General features: G+C 42.1%; 1 protein-coding gene across 1 annotated transcript in view; it reads right to left on the bottom strand.

Moving 5' to 3' along the window:
* The window catches only part of LOC108793348 (protocadherin-15-like), a 311,837-nt gene that overhangs the window by 23,505 nt on the left and 263,793 nt on the right, over positions 1-24,539 (bottom strand). Inside the window, exon 5 of the mRNA XM_018564263.1 lies at positions 8,309-8,469. Within this exon, the coding sequence (XP_018419765.1) occupies positions 8,309-8,469 (161 nt within the window). The remainder of the gene's footprint in view (positions 1-8,308; positions 8,470-24,539) is intronic.

Genomic DNA, 24,539 nt, shown 5'->3' with positions numbered 1-24,539 from the left:
ACACATACAACATGTTTTATGCTCCTGAAGGCTTGTGAGGCTGGGCTTACCTTGCTGACTTATTTTGAACATTGGTGTACAGGGAAGGGTGGACAGAGGGGTGGGATCTCTCTATTATATACTTTGCAATTAGGCCCATTTGCCAAATTATCTTACATGTTTGTCTGGAAGACTGAGCTAGGTTGAAACATTTCTATTGACACATGGCAACAAGGTTCCTCACGCTTGAGGGCCCATTCACACTAGATGCAGTGCGTTCCGGCCCGATTCTGGCCAGAACACACTGCCTCGCATTGTGGCCGGTTCACTTTTTACTGGGGCAGGAGGGGGCGTGACGGGCTATTGAAGTGAATGGCGCCTTATCCACGTACTCCGGCCGCAATGCGATCACCCGCCCAGGGTCGCAATGCACATTGTACCTGTGGTCCGGTCTGGTGCGTGCGATCAAAATAGTGCATGCAGCATTTTGATCGCACTGGACCGCACTGCAGGCACCATGTGCCTTGCAATCCTGGGTGGGCGATCACATTTTGTTATACTCTGAAATCTCTAAGTGTAAAAGTGTAACTAAAGAAAAAAAGTGCACAATTGCAAAAAAGGTATGGCTAAAAGTGAAGCACAGGACCTGGCAGTGCAATGAATAAAGTCACCAATATTTTTAAAAAGGGTATAGCTGGCCTACTACAGTATTGTATTAAATTATACAATAACTGTAAACTGAAAGATCATAATATATTTAACTACAATTTTAATTCTCAAAGGCATGGCTTATACATGGTGATTAACATTTGCCCATGGCAAGCAGATGGAGGGAGAAAACATTTTGGCAGAACTTACAAGGTAAATTGTAAAAATGTTAAACACTTGAGCAGTAATTAACAATGCCATTAACATTTTAGTGTTAGGTCCTCATTTAGAATTGACATATGATAAGCACACAGTGCTCGTGTAAATGAGAAAATTGATTTACTGAGAACTAGGTTTTAACTATTGGTGAAAAGGTGATTTTTTTTTTTGGGGGGGGGGATCAGAATAGTATGTTGACATCTGCAAATATATCACTCTTTATATAAAAACTAAAGCAGAAAGTTTGATACATTTTGTTTACACATTACATTGAATCACATTAGGTTTCTCTATCACTTGTGTTGCTTGATCCAAGCATCAATTTTTGTATATAAACACACAAAGAAAAACATAATCAGGGCCAAGGAGGGTTTAAAACATATTGATATATGATGATTAATTTGAACTATAGGCACACTTTATCTCTAAGGGGACAGTCGGGTAACAGCTATAGAATTATACCATTCGGTGAATCACAGTTTGGCGAATGGGAAAACAAACCATAAACAAATGTCAACAGGAAGTCTGTAATTTTGCAGTGGTAGCACTGTTACAGAAATCAACAGTCTAAGGATCCTGGGTATTGACTAAATATGGTCATGGTAATATTTGGGTAATAATGTCACCCAAAATCATTGGCCCATTTGTTTACATACAGAAGCTAGCCGAGGATCTGTAATTTTCCAAGGGGGTAGCTGCAGGTAAACCTCGTCTGATCCAGGGTTTGTTATGCCGGCTGGTCATTGTGATTGATGTGGATCTACATGGCAGTGTGATGTAATTCATGTTGGATTTACATCGGGGATATCAATTTATTTTTCTTACAAAAGGACATTATGGCTGTGAGTCTCATACATTCTCTCATACCCATTCACCTGGGGGGGATAACTTGGGGGACAGGATGTTGGAATGAGGCCCTTGTCCCCTCGTGGTGCTTTGAAAGTGAGGGGAGGTTTTGCGTTCCCCTCTTTGCAAACCACCCTCCCTGTTGAAGGCATGTAACCTGGTATGGGTCATGACATTGGGGGTGCATGCACGCTGGCCCTGCCTTCCTAGCCACCCAGGATGCATGCCTGGATAAGGATCCTTTATTAAATCTAAGGGGTAACTCCCTTTTTAACAGGGTTATTCACAGAAAACTCTCCAATCCAGCTCACTTTCGAGTTCAGCTATTTTGTCCTAGATTGTTCACTTCTCCAAAGTCTTCACCCTTTTGTGAATAACTCTATAAACTTTTTTTTAAATACTGGCTCTTTAGGAAAAAACGTGTGTCCGGTCCCCCGAAAATTTCACAAAAGATGTTGAGGGGAAAATACCCTCATCCCCACATCCTGTCCACCAAAAGGAATGTGGGGGTCTGGGGGTTATTGGAATCTGGATGCCCCTCTTCGAAAAAGGGGCCCCCAGATATCACCCCCTAGGTGAATAAATACGGGGGACATAGTATCACTTGTTACTCATTCACCAAAAAATTGAGCAGATAAAACCACATACTGTGGAAAATTCTTTATTAAAAAAATAATATCCCTAGATGTAAAATTCAACATCAATCATGTTGTCCAACAATGTGATCCACATCAATCACAATGACCCGCTGACCCGCCATATCTGATCATGTTCACTCACAGCTACTCCTATTGCAAATTACAGAACCGGCTAGATTCAGCCAACATCTGTATGTACACAAATGGGTCGGGGATTCTGTCTGATGTTATTGAACAAATATAGTCATCAACAAGGATCATCAGCCTGCTACCACTGCTAAATAAGAGATAACCAGCTATTGTTTGTAAACAATGTTGCTTTTAACCCCTTAAGGACCAAGGCATTTTAAAAAATTTTTGCTTACATGTCATAATTCCCATTTTGGGCCTGAAAATTACTTAAAAAACCCCAAATATTATATATTTTCTGAAAGCCAAGACCCTGTACAATAAAATATTGGCAGTTGCAAATGTTTATGCCGCACAACATTAGCATAACTTATTACGTTAAATTCAGTGCCCCAAAACACTATATAAAACCCTTTTTTGTAAAATATAAAAAAGATGAGGTTACAACGTGTAAATAGATACCCAACATGCCCAGGTTAAAATTTGTTTGCATCCGTGAAACTGACAAAATTCAGTACCCCAAAAAGTCCATAGACAACCCTTTAAAAGCCCCTACAGGTCATCAGTTTATAGATGTGTATAAATATTGACCCTAGAATTATTGCTCTCACTGGTGTGTGTGGCGATATCCAACAGGTGTAGCACAATCGTCATTTTTGTACGGAGGCGCACCCGCCGCGTGTTTACGTAACAATGTGGGGGCGGGGGACTCTAAAAATATTGTTTTATTATTTTGACATTCATTTTATTTACTATTTTTAAAACAGTTTTTTTTTTTAAACTTTGCTTTAATTGCTATCACATAAGGGTGCTTACAAGGCCCCCATGTGATAGCATATTGGTAGTGACAGGTACTCTTTAAGGTGATACTGGGGTCTTTTGGACACTTTACACTCTAAATAAGCTTTTGAAGTGCAGCTCGCACTTCAGTAGCTTATTGCTGGGCTTCAGGAGCTGAGCAATGATAGCTCAGCGACTGGAAGTGCATTGGCAAAACATTTTTGTTTTGTTTCGTTTTGATTCAGATTTTGCGTTATTTCGTTTTTCGGGATTCGGGTCCAAAAGTCAATTCATTTCAGGATTTGGATTCGGATGAAATTCGTTAGCGGTAATCTGTACGAATATTTGTTTACGTTTTGTGTTCGTTTCGCTGCAGCAAGACATTTATTTTAATTTTTTTAAATGTCACTTTGCTGCAATTCGCTCACAAACGAAAATACGTACAGACTACCGCTAACTAATTTCATCTGAAATTTCATTTTTGGAAATTCGGATTTGTTTTTATTTGTCATTTCTGTTATTCAGAAATTCGGATACATCCGAATCTCCGAATAACGAAAATTCATCCGAAAAACACATTTTTGCGAAACGAATCGCACATATCTAATACTTGTCACTGCCGGTCCCATAGAACAGGGAGGAGACACCTGAGATGCAGATCCCAAGCCCCCAGGAGGGGCAGCAAAGCCCGGGAAACACAGCAGGGGTGTCGGGTGGGGGGTCGGCCCGTAGAAGCGATCTGGCGACAGCTGAGTTGCCAGAATCGTTTCTATTGTAAGGCTGGCGACCGGCTCTTCAAATCTGAACAGAGAATTATCAGAATGATCCTGCCATGGGTCGTGAAGGGGTTAAAGGAGTACATTTGCATTCAGGTTTAAGGCATCCCCAAAGCATGTTATTTTTTATTTTTGTATATTTTTCATGTTGCCCTTTAAAAGACTCTCCCATGGCAGTGTCCAGCTACCAATGTCTTTTTTAACAAAAGCTTGCAGAACAGCTTTGAAAAAGGCCAGAAAAAAAAAACAAGATTTAGCTGACAGACTTCAATGGGTTTCAGTGCTATGCCCCATGCTTACAAACTTTTTGAGGTTTCATCAAACACCCAGTGTTTTGTTTTGTTTTTCACGATGTGTTAATGTAATGCCGAGTTCTTCATCTCTGTAGCCTGAAAAAACATTTTATTCATCTATTCATCTTTGTAGAAGAAAGATAGGATGTTATTGTGCTAACAAACTTGAATAGCACCCTTTTATTTTAATTTAATTAGGTAGAGAACAAAACAAGCACAAAAAAAAGTGTTTTTCCCCCCAACACCATTTATTTTTTTTAACTGGCACAATCTCAAATTTTACTTATAAGTGTACAGCTATTAGAGTTTAATTCAACTAAAGTGGGGTATACACCGTTCTATGTTGTTGTGTTCAACACACAGTCTGAATGGAAAAAAATAGAATAGATTTCTCCATCAACGCTTACAAGCGTTGACAGACGAATCCCCAGCTGTTTGCATTGTATTCTGACAGCAGCTGGTGGACTACCCGAGTGGAGCTAGCAGTTGATTGGCTGCTAGCTCCGTTTAGTTGAGAATTTTCCAACTGGCTCCTTTGATGAGCTGAGGGATGGCAGGCAGAAGGGTGCTGACTGCGGCACCAGCAGTATGAATTTCAGCTGGTTAGTCATGGAATGGATGAAATTCGACTGTCCTGACTTTACGCTAGGACTGGCTCAGATACATATCTGAGGCTGCCACATTCATTACCATTAGAGTAATGTACTCAAAATAAATTATGCCATCTAAGGGAAACCATGTATAATTTAAAGTTGTTAGAAACTGTTTGAAGACATACTAATGATTTTTATATGGCATCATTCATATAGGGATTATGTATTATCAATGAGGAGAAACCTTAATTACTGTTTTTCTAAATTTGTAGTTGTTTGGGAAATTAAAAGAAGCCAGTTTTATAGAATCTATGATTTTGGTTGTGTCTGGAAAGCATCACACTTCTAGGTTACATGGTACATTTTAGGAGTTGTAAATCTTCTCTATTTTAAGACTGAGGGGGTCTCACCCTATAGAATACCCGTACAAGAATATTGATAAAGGAATACAATCTTTCTACTCTAATGATTGTTGATTAGGGCATTAAAATGAGAAAGAACATTATATATGTATTTGCATATGTATTTACTTCAAATTATATTTTTAAGAATGCATTAAACTATCAATTTAGCTATGCAGGGGGGTGGGGCCATTCCTCCTCCCTTTTCCCTCTCTTCTACTAGTAGTCTGAACACTGGCTTCACACTCATTCTTTTATATGAGACCAAGAGGGATAGTGAGCTGCAGATAGGTGGTTTTCTGCACACAGAATCGCACACACACACACGCACACACACACACACACACACACACACACACACTTGTCAATAGACTCTTACAAGAACATAACTATACTTTTTTACAACATTATTTATATCCTGTAATCCCTATGCAGACTGTCAGTGCCCCAATGGGAACAATAACCTTGTTTAAAAGCTAAAAGAAGCTAAAAAGATGCATCACTAAGATGCAGCAGAAAAGTTTCCTCATTAATGACTAAACTGATAAGCATGGTTTGAGGAACAAAAAAAAAAGTAATGTTTGGTGGAGCTCACATTATCTGCTTTATAAATATGCCCCAAAGTCAATTAATGTTTTAGGTATGGTTTTGCATTGCATAGTTAATTGTTCAATCTGCTTGCTAGATTTACTAAAATTATGTGAGGTGAAGGTTTTTTAAATTAATCCATTAAAATTCAATCAAAACAGACAGGTATTTGCAATTGATAGTTGTTGGTCGATCTAGGATACGGTAAAATCACATCATAAAGTGTTTGCCCAAATGAACATTTTTCATAGTCCAATTTTTTTTTCATTGCTGTTAGTTTGGTTTATTAAACATCCATGTTTACTGATTTGCATATTTCATAGACATGTAAGCCGACAAAAAACTTGTTTTGTTTCTGATTTTTCGTTTTTTTGGGATTATGGTCCGAAGGTCAATTTGTTTCATTATTCGGATTCAGATCTTTCGGAATTTTAATTTTAATTTTGTATGAGTTAAATGATATTTACGAATGGAAAATTATGGCAGAAAAGTGACATTTAATGTCTACTTTTATTTTCTTTTTAACTTCTGACAGCACACAGGAACATGAAGCAATTGTTTTCCCCAAATAATTTTAAACAGCATTTAGGTCATACCAGACACTTTAGGACTGGAAGGAAATGTACGGGACACCCCAACGCCAAAAACAGAAAAAAAAGAGTGGGGTCCCCCTTAAAACCAGGCTACATGTCCTCAACATGGGGAGGGTGCTTTGCCATGGGGGGCATCCATATGTTCAACTATGCCAAAATGTGTCTAACTTTTAATTTGGAATGAAACAAATCTTTCCATAAACAACTTTTTATTTACTTCCAGTGTGCCTTTAAACTTACTAGCAAATTGTGCTTCTTTAGTCAATTCCCTAGGACGGTCCCTTCCCTCCTTGCATGTCATAGCATTCTTCACTTCTGGGAGTGTATAGAATTCACTGTCCATGCTGACCAAGCATCTGTTCCATTAACTTCTCTACATCATCTGTTATGTAGCTTCTGGGAAAGGAGTGAAGGGGAATACTATAGCATAATAATCCAAACATCACTGTGCTAGGAGTGAGTAACTGAAAAACGAATTAGACCAGCGGCAACTATGTGTGTAGGGGAATCTAATGAAACGCGTCAAGGAAGATCTGTCTCCGCCGCTCACAGCTGATATTTTCTAAACGATTTTAAGCTCGATTAATTCATTTATCTTGTAAGTGCAATTTATATATTTTTTTTAAAAAGAAATAAACTTTTTTAATTACTGCACTTAGAAGGTCCCGCCTTCTTTCTCCATTTTTTTCCCCTGGGAGTTTTTCAACAGGCCTTCGCCGTCAGTAGGGCGGTGAGTCTTTAGAAAACCCGTTACAAGAGGAGAAAACTATACCAGATTGCTGGATCTGGAGAGAAAAGATTGTGCCGGATCATTATAACCACAGACCTTTCCAGATTCTCTGGGCCATTGTGTGGTCGGACATGGATTTTTGCAGACATCCCTGAGGAATCCTCTGGTGAACGAGCAAACTTTCCACTCAGACATCACGGAAATAAGGAAAGTAATTACTGTTTTATGCAAACCCGCAATTTCTCTGAAATGACTGCTTGCTACATTGTCGCTAGGACTTAAGCCAATTAACCCCCGCAGTTCCCGCTTTGAGAGGAACCAGAGCGCACTGGGTTGCACCGTATTTTCTATCATTTATTATTTGTTGTTAAATTATTATACAGATTTATGTATTATATAAGTTTTTTTATGTGCCCTTTTTTCACTTATGATTAGTGATTATACACAATTTTTTTCACTTATTGGACTTCATACACAGTGTATTTATATTAATTGATCATCCACACATACACTGTTTCATAAAAATGTACATACGGATGTTTTTGCTATAAATGATTTGTTCAGTATGTCAAAGTCCACTATGCATATACAAACACTCGATTAACACCGAGCTGTGATTGACACGTTCACATACCTTTCAACAATTCATTCACTGTCACTAGTTGAGATATTCATTTTGTTATCTGCAGGTAATCTTTCCCTTTGTTTTGAGAGATTATTAAATTTATTCCACACCCACTTACAATCTGACCGAGCGCAACTTACTTGCTACACATTGAATACTATAGCATGTCACTTGAGTGGCAGTTATAAGTCTGATGGGACTACTAACATCACATACAAGATAGGGCAGCCAGCAGCAGGGCTTTTGGACTACCTAGGCAAGGGATGCTTATTTAAGACAAACAACGTATGTTAAGTGCACATATAATCTTATGGGAAGATTGTTGTTAAAATGAATGGTCTAGCGGGAGTCTATTTAGGCTGGACTTTCAATAAAATGGATGTCTTTGACCTGTAGTATCTCAACCTGTTTGAAATTCAGAGGTTATTATTTAAGAAATTAAAATTACAATAATTAAGAAATAGACTTACATCTCTATCCAAAACTCTGCCAGTGCTGTTGAGATATAACCTCTGAGTTACTGGATCCAGTATCACCCAGTAGTCTGTATTTTCCTTTAACGTGAGTGTTATAGTAGGATTTGATCCACCAGCAGTCCCTTTGATTTGCATATTGTCCACTACGATTGTTCCTGTTAAGACAAAAACAATACAACGCAGTTCAATACATACATTTTCACGTCTGCATTTGGTCCTTAAAATTAAATGTTAACATAGACTTATGCTAAAGTTGCCCTTTCGGGGGCGTGGCCAGCAGCCGCATGTAAGCAGTCGCATCTGAGACGAGCTCTCCTCCGGTATCCTGTCTTCCATTCTGTGGCTTACCTTGCAGCTCTCCTGTCCCACGCCGGCTTGTAGGTGAAGTTCCCCTGATCCTCGAGGTGCCATTTGGAGGGGGTAAGAGGACGTACTGCTCCGCGGAGATGTCCAAGAAGGAGAAGGGCAAGCTGGGCGGCCTCGCGGGCCAAGATGGCGGCGGTGGTGGTTCCCAGGCTCCACTCCGGACCCCCAGTAAAGTGGCTGGAGACAAGCTCAAGGACCCGGCAGCGCGGCTGGAATGCTTTGCCCACCACCCGGACACCCCTAAGCAGCAGAGGCTTACCTATTCAGGGGACCGCGGCGCCCGGAGAGAATCCGTGGGGGATCCTGATCTCTCGGACTCAGAGGGCCTGGACGATCCTGTGGTGACTGTGAGTACTGCAGCTAAGGCTGCTAAAGGCCTCAAACCTCCTAAGACCAAACTCAAGGCAGCTGAGCCCACTATTGCGGATGTGTATTCTGCAGTCCAATTATCCAACAATGCACTAAATGTCCTAACGGAGGAGGTGCATGGGATGAGATCGGATATTTCATTTATACGCCACGATTTGCAAAAAGTACGCACGACAGCCCTGGAGGGTAGAGTGAGTGATTTGGAAGACTCTTCTGCCCCTCTAAATGCAGAAGTCAAATTGGCGATGCAGAAGATACATATAAACTCACAGAAGTCCGATGACATACAGAACCGGCTGTGTCGCAACAATATACGCGCTGTCGGTATTCCAGAACGCACCGAAGGAGCTAACGCCACTGATTTCATTGAAAATTGGCTGTCCGAGTTCTTTGGGAAAGACTATCTATCCTCGCTGTTTGCTGTTGAGAGGGCTCATAGAGTCCCATCCCGTCCCCTGCCACCTGGGAACCCTCCTCGGCTTCTTAACTACAGGGATAAGGAGCGTATATTATTATATATATATATATAAAATAAAGCTGTACCTTTAAAGTACAGTATATGTAAAACCAAAATCTATTTTTCTGTATTTGGCATCATACCTTACGGCTTCATTTTGCTGAATCTGTTGCCAGGTCTTACCTGAGGATGCTGCCAGCATCAACACTTCCTGTTGCAGGCTGACAATGCTAAGCCATTGCTTTCTAATAAGTGGCCTGCCATTCTCAGCTGCATATCTGATAGACCTGGTTGGAGGAATCCTTTCATAAATGACCCTCAGAGATGGGTGAATCTGCCTGGGATAGGTTCACCAAGGGTTCAGCAATTCCTGTTTTGAAGTTCAAGGAACCAGGACTTAGCATGGAATCCTATTCAAGTCTATGGGGGTGGGTAAATCCTGGGAATCTCTTTGCTAAATGAACAGACTATACCACTTTAGTAAATCAACCCCAGTAACTAATAGTATTGAAATTAGGTGGTCACCATGAGAGCCAGGAAACAAGAAGGAGGTCATCAATGCCAAACTACATATTTATCTTTGTAATGATTTCCTTTAAATACAATTAACATGTGGATTTCTTGCAATTAAAGCAAACAATATGTAAATGAGCAGCTCCCCTGCATTTCAAATCCCTCACAATCACAATAAGCCTATGCAAACCCCCTTTACTAAAGCTATGGAAAACAGTATAGCTAATGTGATTGAAGAGCAAGGAATGATCAGATTTCATCATAGGAGCTTAGTTTTCTCATATTCAGACAATAAAAAGCTGAATTTCTGCACATACACCTGGCAGAGTCATTACAAAATTGAGGTTTTGTTGTATAAACATCCTGCATACAATGAATGCCTTCCAAAAATCATCAATACACACCTTTGTGTATGAACACAGCTACCTGATTATCAGTGTACTTCTTAAAAGGTCATACCTGTATAATAACACTGTCACTTCTAAAATACTAATAGCCTTTCCTCACTATGGATCATATTTCATTTCACAGTTAACATTGTGATCATGTTATCAGAATACAAAAGGAGCACTTCTGGTTAATTACTCAGAGCGTCTTATTAAATTTAATTCAACCCAACTATTCAACAAAAGTCCATACACATTAATTTATTAAGCTAAATATAATTTCAAGTATGTTTGTCTCCTACCTCTAGATTTCCCTAAAGACAATGAATAAAGTTCTTGCTAAAATGTTTACCATGCCTGCATTGAAAATGAATGAGAAATCCTATGTTACCATCTGAATATATAAATTCCCAGTTCTAATCATGAATGTATTTTCTCATCCTACAAGCAGAATTTGTATTTTAATATTGTTAAATGTCTTTATTTTAGTGAACCTAAAGTACTGCCCTAAAGTTTATCAAAACATGTTTTGCATGTGTACTCTATCAGGTGTGCAGCCTAATACATGGTACATTCCCATGCTATGATCCACATATGAGCATGCAGGGCAACCCGATTCAACACTTGTGAATGGAGGTTTTCATGCATACACAGCTGAGTCAGCAGGGCAGCCATCAGAAAGTTTGGGGCCCCTTACACAGCTTTAGGCCTGCCCCCCCCCCCCGATTGCCGCATGGTCACGGGTCACCCACTCCGCTCACACACACACAATGCCCCGTGCACGTGTTTATTCAAATGCAGATGGTGGGGCCAGGGGTTTGGTTTACATTTTTATTATTTTTTTACTTTGTTTTTACTTAATTTTTTTACTTATCACCTTTTAATTTTTTACATTTTGATGTATTTACATTTTTAATTATTTATTTTCACTTGACTTCACTGATATTACACAGGAGCCCAGCAACACATTATACAGCAATGCCTTGAGACTGTCACAGGTCGGCTCAGTAGATCGGGAGGTGAGCGAACACATACCGGGTTCGCTCACCTCTCGATCCTTTCACGGCTCTCTGCCGTGACAGAGGGAGGGGCTGGATTCCCCTCTCCCCGCTCCGATCTGCCAGCGCTGACTGGCGGAACGGACGGGGGAGGGGGCGGGTACAGCTGGCTCTGCCTCTAGATAGGCAGAGCCAGCTGTCACTCACACAGCTGTGCAGATCTTGACATCAATGACGGGATCCGCTCCGGCTGCGGCGTCTCAGTATACCGCGATCTGTAGCTCGCAGTATACTGAGCTTAGGGATAACGGGAGGACGCTAGTTTGTGTCCTCCCGTTACCCTAAGGAGAACTATGGGGAAAAACACTGACCCCATAGTTCTCCTTTAACTGGCAATTTTTCAGATTTGATTGTCACACAAAATATCAATTAGTTTTAAACATAACAATATTACAAACTAATCAATTAAAATTATCCACTGGAATTTATTGGGTAATTTATTATTTAATTATTAATCTTTAATTCAGATTTATTAATTGAGATGAGCAAGTAATGGTAAATCTGTTCTGCCAGTAATTTAGGGATGCCCCTTGTATGACATAACATAATATAGTTTTTTATATTATATTACAAGCTAATCATTTAAAATTATCTACTGGGGTTTATTATTTAATTATTATTCTTTATTGCAGATTTATTAATTGATGAGCAAGTAATGGGAAATCTGTTCTGTCAGTAATTTAGGGATTCCCCTTGTATGATATTAGGGTTGCACAGATACCAAGTACAGTACTCGGTACAAGTATATGTACCGATACTTTTGAGCTCCAAGACTAGACTAGAGAAAAATTCAGAAGCTAGGAGTCAGCTGTCATTTGTAAGGAGCACACGGAGCTCCTGGGATTTGTACATCTCTGTTTTAATGTACGATTTTGTTTTTATAAATAAAGGAATGCACAGATACCAGTTTTGCGAGTATACGAGTACTGGTACTTGCCAAGTACTTACAAGTACGAGTACTGATCCATTTTTGTTTATTGTCATGTGACAGTTTTTCTAAAACAATACAGACTAATGATTTCAGGACAGTGGTGGAGTGCCGGAGCCAGGTCCCAGCTGCAACCGCTGCAACCCTGGTAGTTCTCATGAAAATGCCAAGTATCTGCACTGGTACTCGAAAAGTATCTGTGCATCCCTATATGATATCATTACCCAAAAAGAAAATATACTGCATTCTTCCAGGGTTAAATCATAGCTCCCTATTAGATTCTACATGCTTCCTGGGGGTGGGGGCTGCTGCCACTCTGCCTTTTAGCCAGCTTTCAAGTCTGCTTGAGTGAATTAGGTTAACCAGCACACTTTGAATTGGAGAAATCTGGCTAAATTTGTTCATCACTATTTTATTAATTGTTAAAGCATATGTCAAGGCAAAATTTTAAAAAGTACATACTAGAATACATACACAGTTCCCCATGTTTTGCCCCTTTAAACATGATGAAAGTACAGAAAGATAACGGTTTATGTGCCAGAATAAGTATGCTCCATCCCTCCATCCCTCCTCCAATCTTTGACATGACAACAGACTTCTGAATTCCTAAGCTCATAGTGTCAGCCCTGCCTACTTTATTTCTGATGGATTGCAAAGAGCGTAGACCTCTCCTCATCTCCTCAACCATCATCATCTCTAACCCCTCACCTCAACTCCATAACCCCTCCTTGTGCACAGGAAGAGGGCACAGGATGTTATCAGCTCACAAGATTTGTGACAAAATTAACACATATTTTTGCACTTATCAAACAGATATAACAAAACACTTTCAATTGTATATTTAAAAGATCAAATGGAACAAGTTCATTGGTAGGGTTTACCAATGAAATGGAGAAGTTCATTGGTAGGGTTTACATACACATTAAGTATTTATTCTAATAAATAAATCTCATATTGCACTTGCAGTTCTGCAATATTAATAGACATTATCCTATACACAATGCAGGGTTTGCTATATATCAAACATTTTGCTGTTTGTTTCCATATTTTAGTTTACTGGTAATTACTAGGGAATACAGAACGTTCCAGGAGAATCATATCTGCCTGAATTCTCATCCTTTTTTTAAATAGGCCCCTTATTGCTCATGATTCCCCAACAGCTCTAAGGACTCATTCACACGAGAAAAGGCGGGCACGTACACCTCCGTGCACGGCTGTATCGGGCAGCTCCCAGGAAGGTGCTGCGTGTGATTAGCATGCAGCCCCTGTCTTTTTCTATGGGAATACACGGCTGTACACCGTCCTATGCTCACCTTAAGTGCAGGTCCGTACGGGTGTCCCGGCTCAGACGCAGACAGGATCCATCCTGTCAGCGTACGTGTAGGGACACCCGCAAGGACGTGCAGGGCGTGTGAGCGTAGGGCGGCACCTGTCCTTCCCGGGAGCTGCCCGATACGGCCGTGCACGCAGCACGGAGCTGTATGTGCCGGCCTTTTCTCGTGTGAATGAGGCCTAACAGTCAGATACAAGAAATCTACGGTTAGTCTTACCGGTAACGGTATTTCTAAGAATCTTACAGGACAGCAAGCCTACTTAGGTTGCTGTCCTGGAAGATGATTGGAGAAATAAAAGATTTAGGAACTGCATGTGGCCACTTCTTCCACTCGTATTGTATGTAGCTACGCACGTCTAGCCCCCAAATAAATCAACACCCAAGGCACAATATTACAGGCCTTCAACTATCTTTCTAGTGCTGTCAGTTGACATGATGTTGATAAGATCAGTATCAGACTGGCGTATGCAGAACACACGAGTACAGTCTTTTGAAAGCCAAACATAAGATTGCAAACATTATATTTCATGCAAAACGTTTCACCATTTATTAACACTAATACACAGTAGAGACACTAGAGGTACCTGAGTTACTGAACAGGCAACCCTGAAGAGGAATACAACACCAAGGATGTAAACTCTGCAGGAGGTCACTACCATTACAAATACATAAGTAGCACCTTTAAGGGTTCTAGCTTGAATTATGAGGTTAGGGAGATGGGTGTGGGCTGCGGGGGCGGTTTGTAGGAAAAGTGTAGTTGTACCTTAAAGAACTTAACAAAGTGTTCTATAAAACCACTGTGTTATTCAATACTTTTCTCAAGCAACTCTTTGCTATCTCAAAAGCCTTAAAACTTGGATGTCATCACCATGTTGCCACTAGGGTTGCCACCTGTCCAGGATTCACCCGGACAGTCTGGGTTTTGAATGCTGTGTCCGGGTTTCATGGCAGCAGGAACCCGGACACAAGATGTCAGGGAGACAGGGGCAACCAAAATTAATATAGGGGCTACTGGCCCCTCACTGAAAACTCACCTAAACCTATACGAGTGTATGAGTTTGATTACTTTAACTTAAGCATTGCATCAGTATTGGAAGATTGCAAGGGGTGCTCAGTAGTGATAATTGCATTTTAGAGGTCTTTTCTCCTGATGGGCAGAGTTCTTTTATTAAACATTTAATGGACTTCTCTTTAAAATGAGTAATTAAACCATATTATCAATCCAATGGAATTTCCCTGTGAGCAGTGATCAGCAATTCAGAAATGGCTAGCAGGGTTTGAAGGCTATAATGCCGTTCTTTTCTCGGTTGTGATGTTTTGACAGGTTTGCAACATGTAAATGATAAGCCAGAGGCGGCACAAAATAACTTTCTTGAACGAGGCCCAAAAACTTATACCCGAACATTTTCTTCCAATAATTCCCACCCCGTCTAATGGTCCTTAAATTAGTAACACATACCAAACTTCATTTTTTTCTCTATTTTTTTAATGGCCCAATGGGTCATAATGATAAGAGAAATACATTTACACCATCTGCAAGCTTAGGGATGATTAGCAAATAGAGTGATTTTACAACAAATGGCTTTCAACGTTCAAAACAATATAACAATCCCCCAAACGTATATAAAGAAGTGTGCTGAGACCGAATCTCAAAGCACCATTTCCTCCCAGTCATTATAAAAAAAGAAAGCATAAATTTAATGAAACGTTGTAATTATAGCTTTTTTTTCTTTCTATTTTCAAGATGTGTGGTGTTGTGTCCAGAGTTTTTATGCATGGCAATTTACAAGATGGAGTTTACTTTTTAGTAAATGCACACAAAGAAAATGCTTTCTATCCATATTGTTGAATTAGCACAGCTGCAACGCACTGTATGCAGAGATGTTGGCCATTCTATTCATCATGCAGAGAGAGACTGTTGCCGATGGTTCTGGGCATCTAAATATACAGGGTGATTTCTGCTATATGGCAAGGTAAAAAAATTTGTCTCAGGCAGTACCCTCCTCTGTGGACAGCAGAAAGACAAGTTTTTACCTAGCACATGACCTCCTCCTACTTCCTACTATTATAGATGTAATGGGGGTCAGCAGGGCAGCCATCAGAAAGTTTGGGGCCCCTTACACAGCTTTAGGCATGGTCACGGGTCGCCCACTCCGCTCACACACACAATGCCCCGTCCACGTGTTTATTCGAATGCAGATGGTGGGGGCAGGGGTTTGGTTTAAATTTTTTTACTTTGTTTTTACTTAATTTTTTTTACTTATTACCTTTTATTTTTTTACATTTTGATGTATTTACATTTTTTATTATTTATTTTCACTTGACTTCACTGATATTACACAGGAGCCCAGCAACACATTATACAGCAATGCCGAATGACAACCAGCTATAGAGGACTAAAAGTCCAGCAATACATTATACAGGAATGCAGAATAATAGTATTATCCTGCATTGATGTACGATGTATTGCTGGGATCTGTAGTCCTCTATAGCTGGTTGCCATTCAGCATTGCTTTATAATGTATTGCTGGGATTTGTAGTCCTCTATAGCTGTAGCTATTATTATAATACCATCAGGTGTAGAGGACTACAAATCCGAGCAATAAACCATACACCAATGAAGAATAATAGGAAGCTACATACTCTGTGCTGATCCGGGGTGATGGTGTCTGATGTCTCCAGCAGAGGGTCTGTGCAGAAGGCTGTGCAGGGTCTCAGGAGGGCTACGCTGGGTCTCAGGAGGAGGGCTGCGAAGAGTCTCAGGAGTAGGAGTGTGGAAGGTTTTAGAAGGGCTTTGTAGAGTCTAAGGAGGGCTGTGTGGGGTCTCAGGAGAGCTGTGTGTTGGTGTGGTGCAATTGGCAAAAACAGTGCATGCAATTGCACCTCAGTGGACCTCAGTGGCATTGCGGTAGCATGAATTACACTGTGTGGGGAAGGTCAATTAAGTGGTAAAGTGTGTTCATGTCATGGGACCGTGAGATGAAGGTAGGTAGATGGTGTGAAGGTTGAAAATGTATTTTCTTTAACTACCCCCCGGCTGGCCGGGAACTCTAGATCTGAGCGGGTGTCTTTAGATATCTGCTCAGCCACAACCACTCGCGCAAGTGGGAAAATGCCTAAATTTAAAAACACGCAGTGATGCCTGTCAACATACAAGCAATCGCTGGCTATAGAGCTGGCGAATCGCTTGAATGGGGTGCCGATCATGTGTGTCCCCTCCCTACCACTGTCAAGCTGGTCCCGGAGCCATGCTGTCCCTGGTGCGAGGCTGGGACCAGCATTGTTGCTCTGTGACAGTGGATTAGAGGGAGATCTCCCCCCGATCCCCTCTCCGCTGTCAGAATGCGGAACTGATGTATATTGCATCACATCCGCTTGTTTGTGTCACTCTCCAGCATCAGAAGCTGGAGAGAACCCGATGAAGCAGATCTCTGTTTCATCAGCTTCTCTTGGGGTCCTAGGTGACATTAGGGGTCTTGGAGACCCCTGATGTCTCCATAAAGAGGACCTGTCACATATCTTTGCTATCACATAGGGGGTTTTCTTAGCCCCCGATGTGATAGCAATAAAGTTAAGTGAAAACTAATTAGAAAAGAAAATTAAAGTTTCCCAAAAAAATATTTAAAGTCACACATAAAAAATAATGTAAAAAAACAAACTTTTAAAAAAAGTCCCCACCCATACATATACGCATGCAAACATGCGTTGGGTGCGTGTGACGACATGGTGATGGACATATGGAAGTAGTGGTTGATGGTGTAGAAACCTTTTAGGCCTCATTCACATTGCATTAGGTTGGGCCATCCACATCAGTACGGTGTGCACGGCCGCATCGGTCGTTCCTGGGACAGGTGCTGCGTGTGATTGCACGCAGAAGCCTGTTGTTCCCTGTGGGAGGATGCAGCCGTACGCTGTCATATGCACACCCGTGCTCAGACGCAGATGGGATGGATCCCGGACACCCAGACCTGCACGGATGTGCAGTTTGGCTGTGCGCATTACAGCGTTTGCCGCGTCCTCCCATAGAAAACAACGGGCTGCTACACACAGCACTTGTCCCTCCCAGGAACGGCCCGATACAGGCATGCACGCCGCATGAACGTACGCCCCGAGTTAATGCAGTGTGAATGAGGCCGTATAGGAGTGCTATGTGAGTTTTCTGTATAGTGCTGGTGTACATATAGCTGAGAAATGACAGTGCAGAGTATAGAGCATATGAGGTAGGCACAGTGTGTAGAATGAGCTGACATCCCCCCACCCCATCCTGCTCTGCTATATTGAGGCACTGTGGTGTGCTGAAGGTGTTAAGACACACACACTATCTCTCTCCTCGCCCCCCTCCCCCAGCTCGGGAGCAGGAGGCAGATCAAAGACACATGACAAACGATCCTGTATACAGGACACACAGCAGTCAGGAGGACTTACTATGAGGAGATCTGGAGATGGGACATTGCAGAGCTGACAGCCAGGAACACAGCACGACCTCATCAGCTTGAAAGTCGGCACTCAGAGAAGAGGGGGGAGGAGCCTGACAATTACACAGGACGGAGCTCCTTCACTCTGATCTATCAGGAAGTTTGTATGCTGCGTCTGTGCTCCGATTTTTCCACCCTGCTCACCAGTGCCCTTGGGCTGCTTGTGTTGCCTGTATACTATATACTGGCCCTGGGCATGCACCTAGCTCCATCATTTCTGTCCATTGCACACACACCCCCTCCCCCCTCCTCTCAGTGTCCGTCGGTCTCTCTCACTCTCTCCCCCCCTTCTCTGAGGGGAGGGGGAAAGAGGGAGACACAGGCCGACCATGCTGAGAGGAGAGAAGGAAGCATGAGGGAGACACACCGACCGATGCTAAGAAGCTCTCAGCATCGGTCGATCTGTCTCTCTCTCCCCCCAGTCTATATCCCAACCCCCTCTGTCTGCTGGGTCTGTCACTTACTTTTCCCCTCCAGGCAGGTGGCAGCAGACATCCTCCTCTTCCACCACGATCTCCGGCTCTTCTACCTAGTGAAAGTTAGCTCCGCCCCCTGTAAGCACTTCGTAGGAAGGTACCAACAGTGCAGGGGGGCCCAGGACCAGGCAAATGGTACTATTCTTATAAGTCTATAGGGAAAAGTATAGCTTGAAGTCCTGGTCCCCCCGGCCGCCGTGGCCCCTTACAATGGTACTGGCCGTACCCCCCTGACGGCGGCCCTGTGAGTCAGTGTTGCAATACACTGTGCCAGTTTGAAACTGATCTGTCCATGACAACCTCCTGTAATAGAATGAGGATCACTCAGAAGTGTAAAGGTTTTTGCAATGGGTATATGTAATCTTCATACAGTAACCTGTACATGTGCATAAGGGTATAAAATTCATTTCAGTACAGCGCTGCATGACGGAATAAATGTCAGTCAAAGTACCGCAGCGCTGAATACTGAAAAATGGCCTGGATGGGAAGGGGGTTTAACACCGCGGATGTCAACTGGTTAAAGAATGCTTGGACCTGTCACATGTTGTTAGAAAACATTCAACTATGGAACTACTAGTACCATGAGGCATTGCAAAACTCTGACAGCCAAAAGCATGGCTCCAAGAAGCATGATGGGATCGGTAGTTTCACAACACCTGGAGTGATGAGGTTGCCTAACATTGATCTAGCTCATGTGCACTAATGCTCTGGTTTTAGATAAGGAAGGTAATCCTCCTCACAATTAAACGCCCATGACATTCGAGAACACTTTATATCACCAATAGACCCTTATTTAGGGCTTGAAAGCTAAATTATTGTGTGCGGCTGCTGAATGTGGAGCAAATGCTGCACAGTTACAAAGACCATATGATATAAACTGACAGATATTTTATTAATAACTTCCTGGGCGCAGTTTTTGTTTAAGTCCCTTGATCTGTGCAACCAATGCTGTTTGTCCGTAATCAATAATTCTGGTCTTTGAACCTTGAAGAAGGGAACATTGTAAGATCCTTGAAACACATTGTTTCCGGAAATAAAGATATATTGTAATAAGGGATGTATCCATTGCCCTAAAATGTTGTGCTCCAAGTGTTCTGGACTTGATATCAACAAGGTATAGGACACCTCGGTTTACCATAATGAGGCTGTTCTGCACATGGCAACACACTACACACCACAGCATTATGATATAGTTTGTGAAGCTTTTTGCCTTATTTACTAAAGGAGTTGAGAATCTTCACATGAAAAAGTATCCAGTCATGCAAAAGCAATAATTTATTTCTTCTTCACATTGCTGGATAATTGAAGTGAATATTCAGACAATTTATTGTAGAATATACATATAATAATGCACTTTGATGTCTGCGCAATATATTCATTTCTAAAACATTATTCCATCTAGTTACAGAGTAACTTGTGATAAGTGTCTTTATGACTCATCACAAAACTGTTCAGGTCATTTGAGTAATGCAACAAGAATGCACATATTTAATACATCCGCTTAGAGTTGTTTATTTAGAAGAGATAAATACAGAGAAGATCAAACTAAGCATGTGTTCTGGTGATGGAAAAACATGGAAAAATGATCATATTAGTGCACTATATACAACACATACCCACTAATTAGCAAGCAATAGAAATATCAGGTGTGCTAATTTGTCACAACTTTTTCTGTTTTAATGTCACCATCATTAGCATAACAACCGTGGAGGGTATGATGTCTATAATAATAAATGAGTAGGAAGAAAATAAAATAAGAATGTGCCTTCATGCTGTTAGCTCTTACAATTTAGTACAGGATACTGATGTATGAACCACAATTTGTGAGTTGCCAGGGTGCATCTACTTTTAAATTAGTGACTGGTTATTTTTAAAGGTTCTCTCATCTTAACTTACAATTAAAAGACAGAAGCTTGGACCGTTATGCAATGACATGCTAACCAAACCCCTCCATACTGTAAGAGTGTAAACTGACAGCAGAGAAGAACTGTAGATTAACTCATCTCCATGGCCCATTATTATGTATGTAGCAAATACCCAAACATGCAGTTGTTCTGCAGCTTTGTTTTTCATGAAATATATTGATTTGCTTTACAATGGATATACAGCATGGCTCACTATCATTGGAACCAACAGACAGTTGCAACAAAAGTCTAACACAGATGGTTGTTTCATTCAGCGTTTGATTTCAGAATTCAGAAAATTGTATGCACTGTTCAGCTATTCTGCATTGCTGTATAATCATCATACAGCAATGCAGAATACCGCCAGCTACGCGGGACTACAAGTCCCAGCAATACATTGTAATAAAAGTCGGCTATGCAGAATACCCCCAGCCCCCCCCCCCCCACTATAATGCATTGTTGGGACTTGTAGTTCTCTATAGCTGATGCCATTCTGCACTGCTGCAATGCAGAATGGCACCATCTATAGAGGACTACAACTCCCAGTATTAATTTAAACAGAAATGCAGATTAGTTCCATCAGCTATACAGGACTACAAACAACTCACAGAACATACAGGCACAAAGATTGAAGCACTTACCTTATCTAACTGTCCTCCAGGCTGGAACCATGCAGCAGGGAGAGGCAGCGGGCTGTGTATTCAGGAAGCAGCTCTCTAGGTGCTCCCGGCCGAGGCCCCAACACTGCCTGTGGTACAATTACACCCGGTGTGTGGCTCTTACCCTCACTTGCAGGCCGGCCAAGCAGATGGCGCCTGGCGCCCCCCCATAATTAATTCCCCTATCCTGCTACTGGTACTATGGGCTCCCCCTCCTCCTCTCCTTGTGCGCTGGTTTGGGCCCTCACCGGTGGTACTTCCGCCTCTGCCTTGCGCCCGACGCTGTATGAAGAAGACCTTCCGGCAGCCGAGTCCACCTGCAATGGGAGAGGGGGGGTGGAGGGGGTAATTGCTGGCGCCGGACCGAATCTCACTGGTCCACGGGCCCCCCCACGCTATGCCACTGGGTGACGGCCCCCCATGCTATGCCACTGGTCCACCCCCAAGTGGTGGAACACCAGGGCCCGGTTGCAATTGCGACCGTTGCGAACCTGGTGGTTCCGCCAGTGTGCACTGGTGTTCTGTATGCAGCAAGATACCATAATAAATTATATAACATAAGTTCCCTATATATCTGTGATAACAAAAGATTTCTCAAAAGCAAAGATGTATTAAGAAAATCTATAGTAAGTATGAAGTCTCGCATTGTTGACCTTTCCTTCTAAAAATACTTTTCGTTTCAGGTCAACATCTCAAACCTCTGCAAATGGTGAAGCAGCTGGAATTTTCAGAAAGATGTCAGCAATAGCAGTCTCCATATATGTGAAAGTACAGGTTGCCTTTAAAGGAGAACTATGAGGTGAGTGCTTTTCACTCACCTCATAGTTCTAGCCGACCTGTGACAATGAGACTGTCACAGGTCGGCTCAGTAGATCGGGAAGTGAGCGAACACATACCGGCGTTCGCTCACTTTTCAATTCTGTCACAGCTCTCTGCCGTGACAGCGGAGTGGCTGGATCCCCCCCTCCCCGCTCCGATCCTCCAGCGCTGACTGGCGGAACGGACGGGGGAGGGGGTGTGTACAGCTGGCACTGCCTCTAAATAGGCAGAGCCAGCTGTCACTCACGCAGCTGGGTGGATCCAGACATAATTGTCGGGATCCGCTTCAGCTGCGGCGTCTCAGTATACCGCAAGCTGTAGCTTGCGGTATACTGCGGCATCTCAGTACACCGCGAGCTGTCGCTCGCGGTGTACTGAGCTTAGGGTGACGGGAGGACGCAAGTTTGTGTCCTCCCGTTACCCTAAGGAGAACTATGGGGAAAAAGCCCTAACCCCATAGTTCTCCTTGAATCACCTGATGTTAAAGAGGCTATACATCTCAAGCCAACAAGTTTTGTTAGTTAATCGGAGGGAAACCTTGTAGCCTATTTAACAGTTCATTCTCAGGGAGACAGTGAAAGGCAGACATGTATGAATATTACAACTGAATGGCAGTTAAAAGAAAAGTGATATGACAATGTTGTAATGAACCAAGATAGTGGATTGATATATAGATTGAATGTCCGGGGTCCATTCACAGCACAACACTGTGTGCTGCAATGCACATGTTGTTGAAAATTAGCTGAAAATCCACCGGATCGCTTCCAGAGGCCATTAAACAAAGATCCCCTGTCCAACACCTCCTGCCTTGCTTCCCAGACTCCACTGCCCCTCCTGCAGGCCCAGGACCAGAATCATGGCTGTCGTCAGAAAGCAGGGAAGGATAACAATGAACATGCGCTGAATGATGCTGAAAGCGACACTGATTTAATCATCTCCAGCGTCTCAGGTGTCATTCCCGGCTTGAGAAACCAAAGAAGAAGCTGATCACCTTTAAAGTGCAAAGGTAACATTAGAGGTTTAATAGACTCCTAATGTCACCTTAAAGAGAACCTGTCACCTCCAATGCGCTATATCATAGGGGGCTTGTGAGCTCCCCCATGTGACAGAAATTAAGTTAAGTACAGAAAAAAATAAAGGTAAATAAAATCAATTTAAAAATGTCCCCCAAAAATGTTTAAAGTCCCCTGTCCCCACGAACGCACACTAATGCAAACACGCGTCAGGTGCGTCTACTTTTGAAAAACAGATTGCGCCATAAGTTTGGTATCGCCGAGTGACAGCAATATTTCTAGGGCCAATATTTATGGTTAACTCTAAACTAAAGACCTGTGCAGGTTTTTAAATTGTCACTGATGAACAATTTGGATTGCTGTATTTTGTCATCAATTCACAGGTGCACACAATTTTTAAGCTTGGCAAGTTGGGTATCTATTTACTTGGCACAAGCTCATCTTTTATATTTTACAAAAAAAGTTGGTATTCTGGAGTTTTTTTTTTAATGTGTTAGGTCTTCAATCCTGGCTCTTGCTCAGGGTGCTTTGAATCTCAGTGAAATCTCAAGACTGTTTAGGGATTCTGGAGCACAAACATACTGCCCAATGTCTGAAAGCTCTGTCTTAGTCGTAGATCATGGATCCTCCAACAGGATAATGACCCAAAGCACAAAAGCACCTGCAAATGGCAAAGAAAAAACACTGAACAATTCTTAAGTGGTCTGCTATGAGCTCTGATCTGAATTGTATCAGACATCTAGGGAAAGAACTGAAACATGAAGTCTAGAGAAGGCACCTTCAACCCTGAGACAGCAGGAGCAGTTTGCAAAGAAGAGTGGGCAAAACTACCTGTTGGCAGGTGCAAAAGTCTCATTAAAGTTGCTTGTTTGCAGAAATTGCCTATAAAGGTTGTGCAACAAAATATTAGGTTAACTACTTGCCGTCAGTGGCGACTCTAGGAACAATATATAGGGGGGCACGTAAGATACCACAGTCAAAACTGGGGGGGGGCACTAATACATTTCACCGCTAAATCATACCGCTGAAAAAAACTAAATAAGTATATATAAATAAGATTAGAAATATGAGAGTAATGAGGTATGCAAGGATACCTTGTTATTGTACTAACATGTACTAACATGTACTAACATACCAACCCCTCATCTATCCACTAGCATATCTAATCCTGTACAGGCTGTCAGGTGGGCTGCGGGCTCTACTGTATGCAGGCTGTGTGCGGGCCCCCATCATCAGGCTGCTAAAACACTTACCTTACCACTCAAGCGACTCTGATCCACTCACTGATCACTCTTTGGTAAAGGCCGCAACAGACCAAGCTCCGCCTCCTGAAAACTCCCTTTCCTGCATGTACAGGAAGGTACCAAGTTGTAGGGAAGATGGGCCGAGAACCTACTAAGTGCTGTACTGCACTTATTATCAACAGCAAAAACAGTGGCGGACCTAAGGAACAACCCCCCCCCCCCCCC

The sequence above is a fragment of the Nanorana parkeri genome, unplaced genomic scaffold, assembly GCF_000935625.1.
Source record: "Nanorana parkeri isolate BGI_ZX_2015 unplaced genomic scaffold, ASM93562v1 scaffold741, whole genome shotgun sequence".
NCBI classification, from domain to species: domain Eukaryota; kingdom Metazoa; phylum Chordata; class Amphibia; order Anura; family Dicroglossidae; genus Nanorana; species Nanorana parkeri.
Note: the sequence above shows the minus strand (reverse complement) of the source record. Positions and strands in the feature narration are given on the sequence as shown.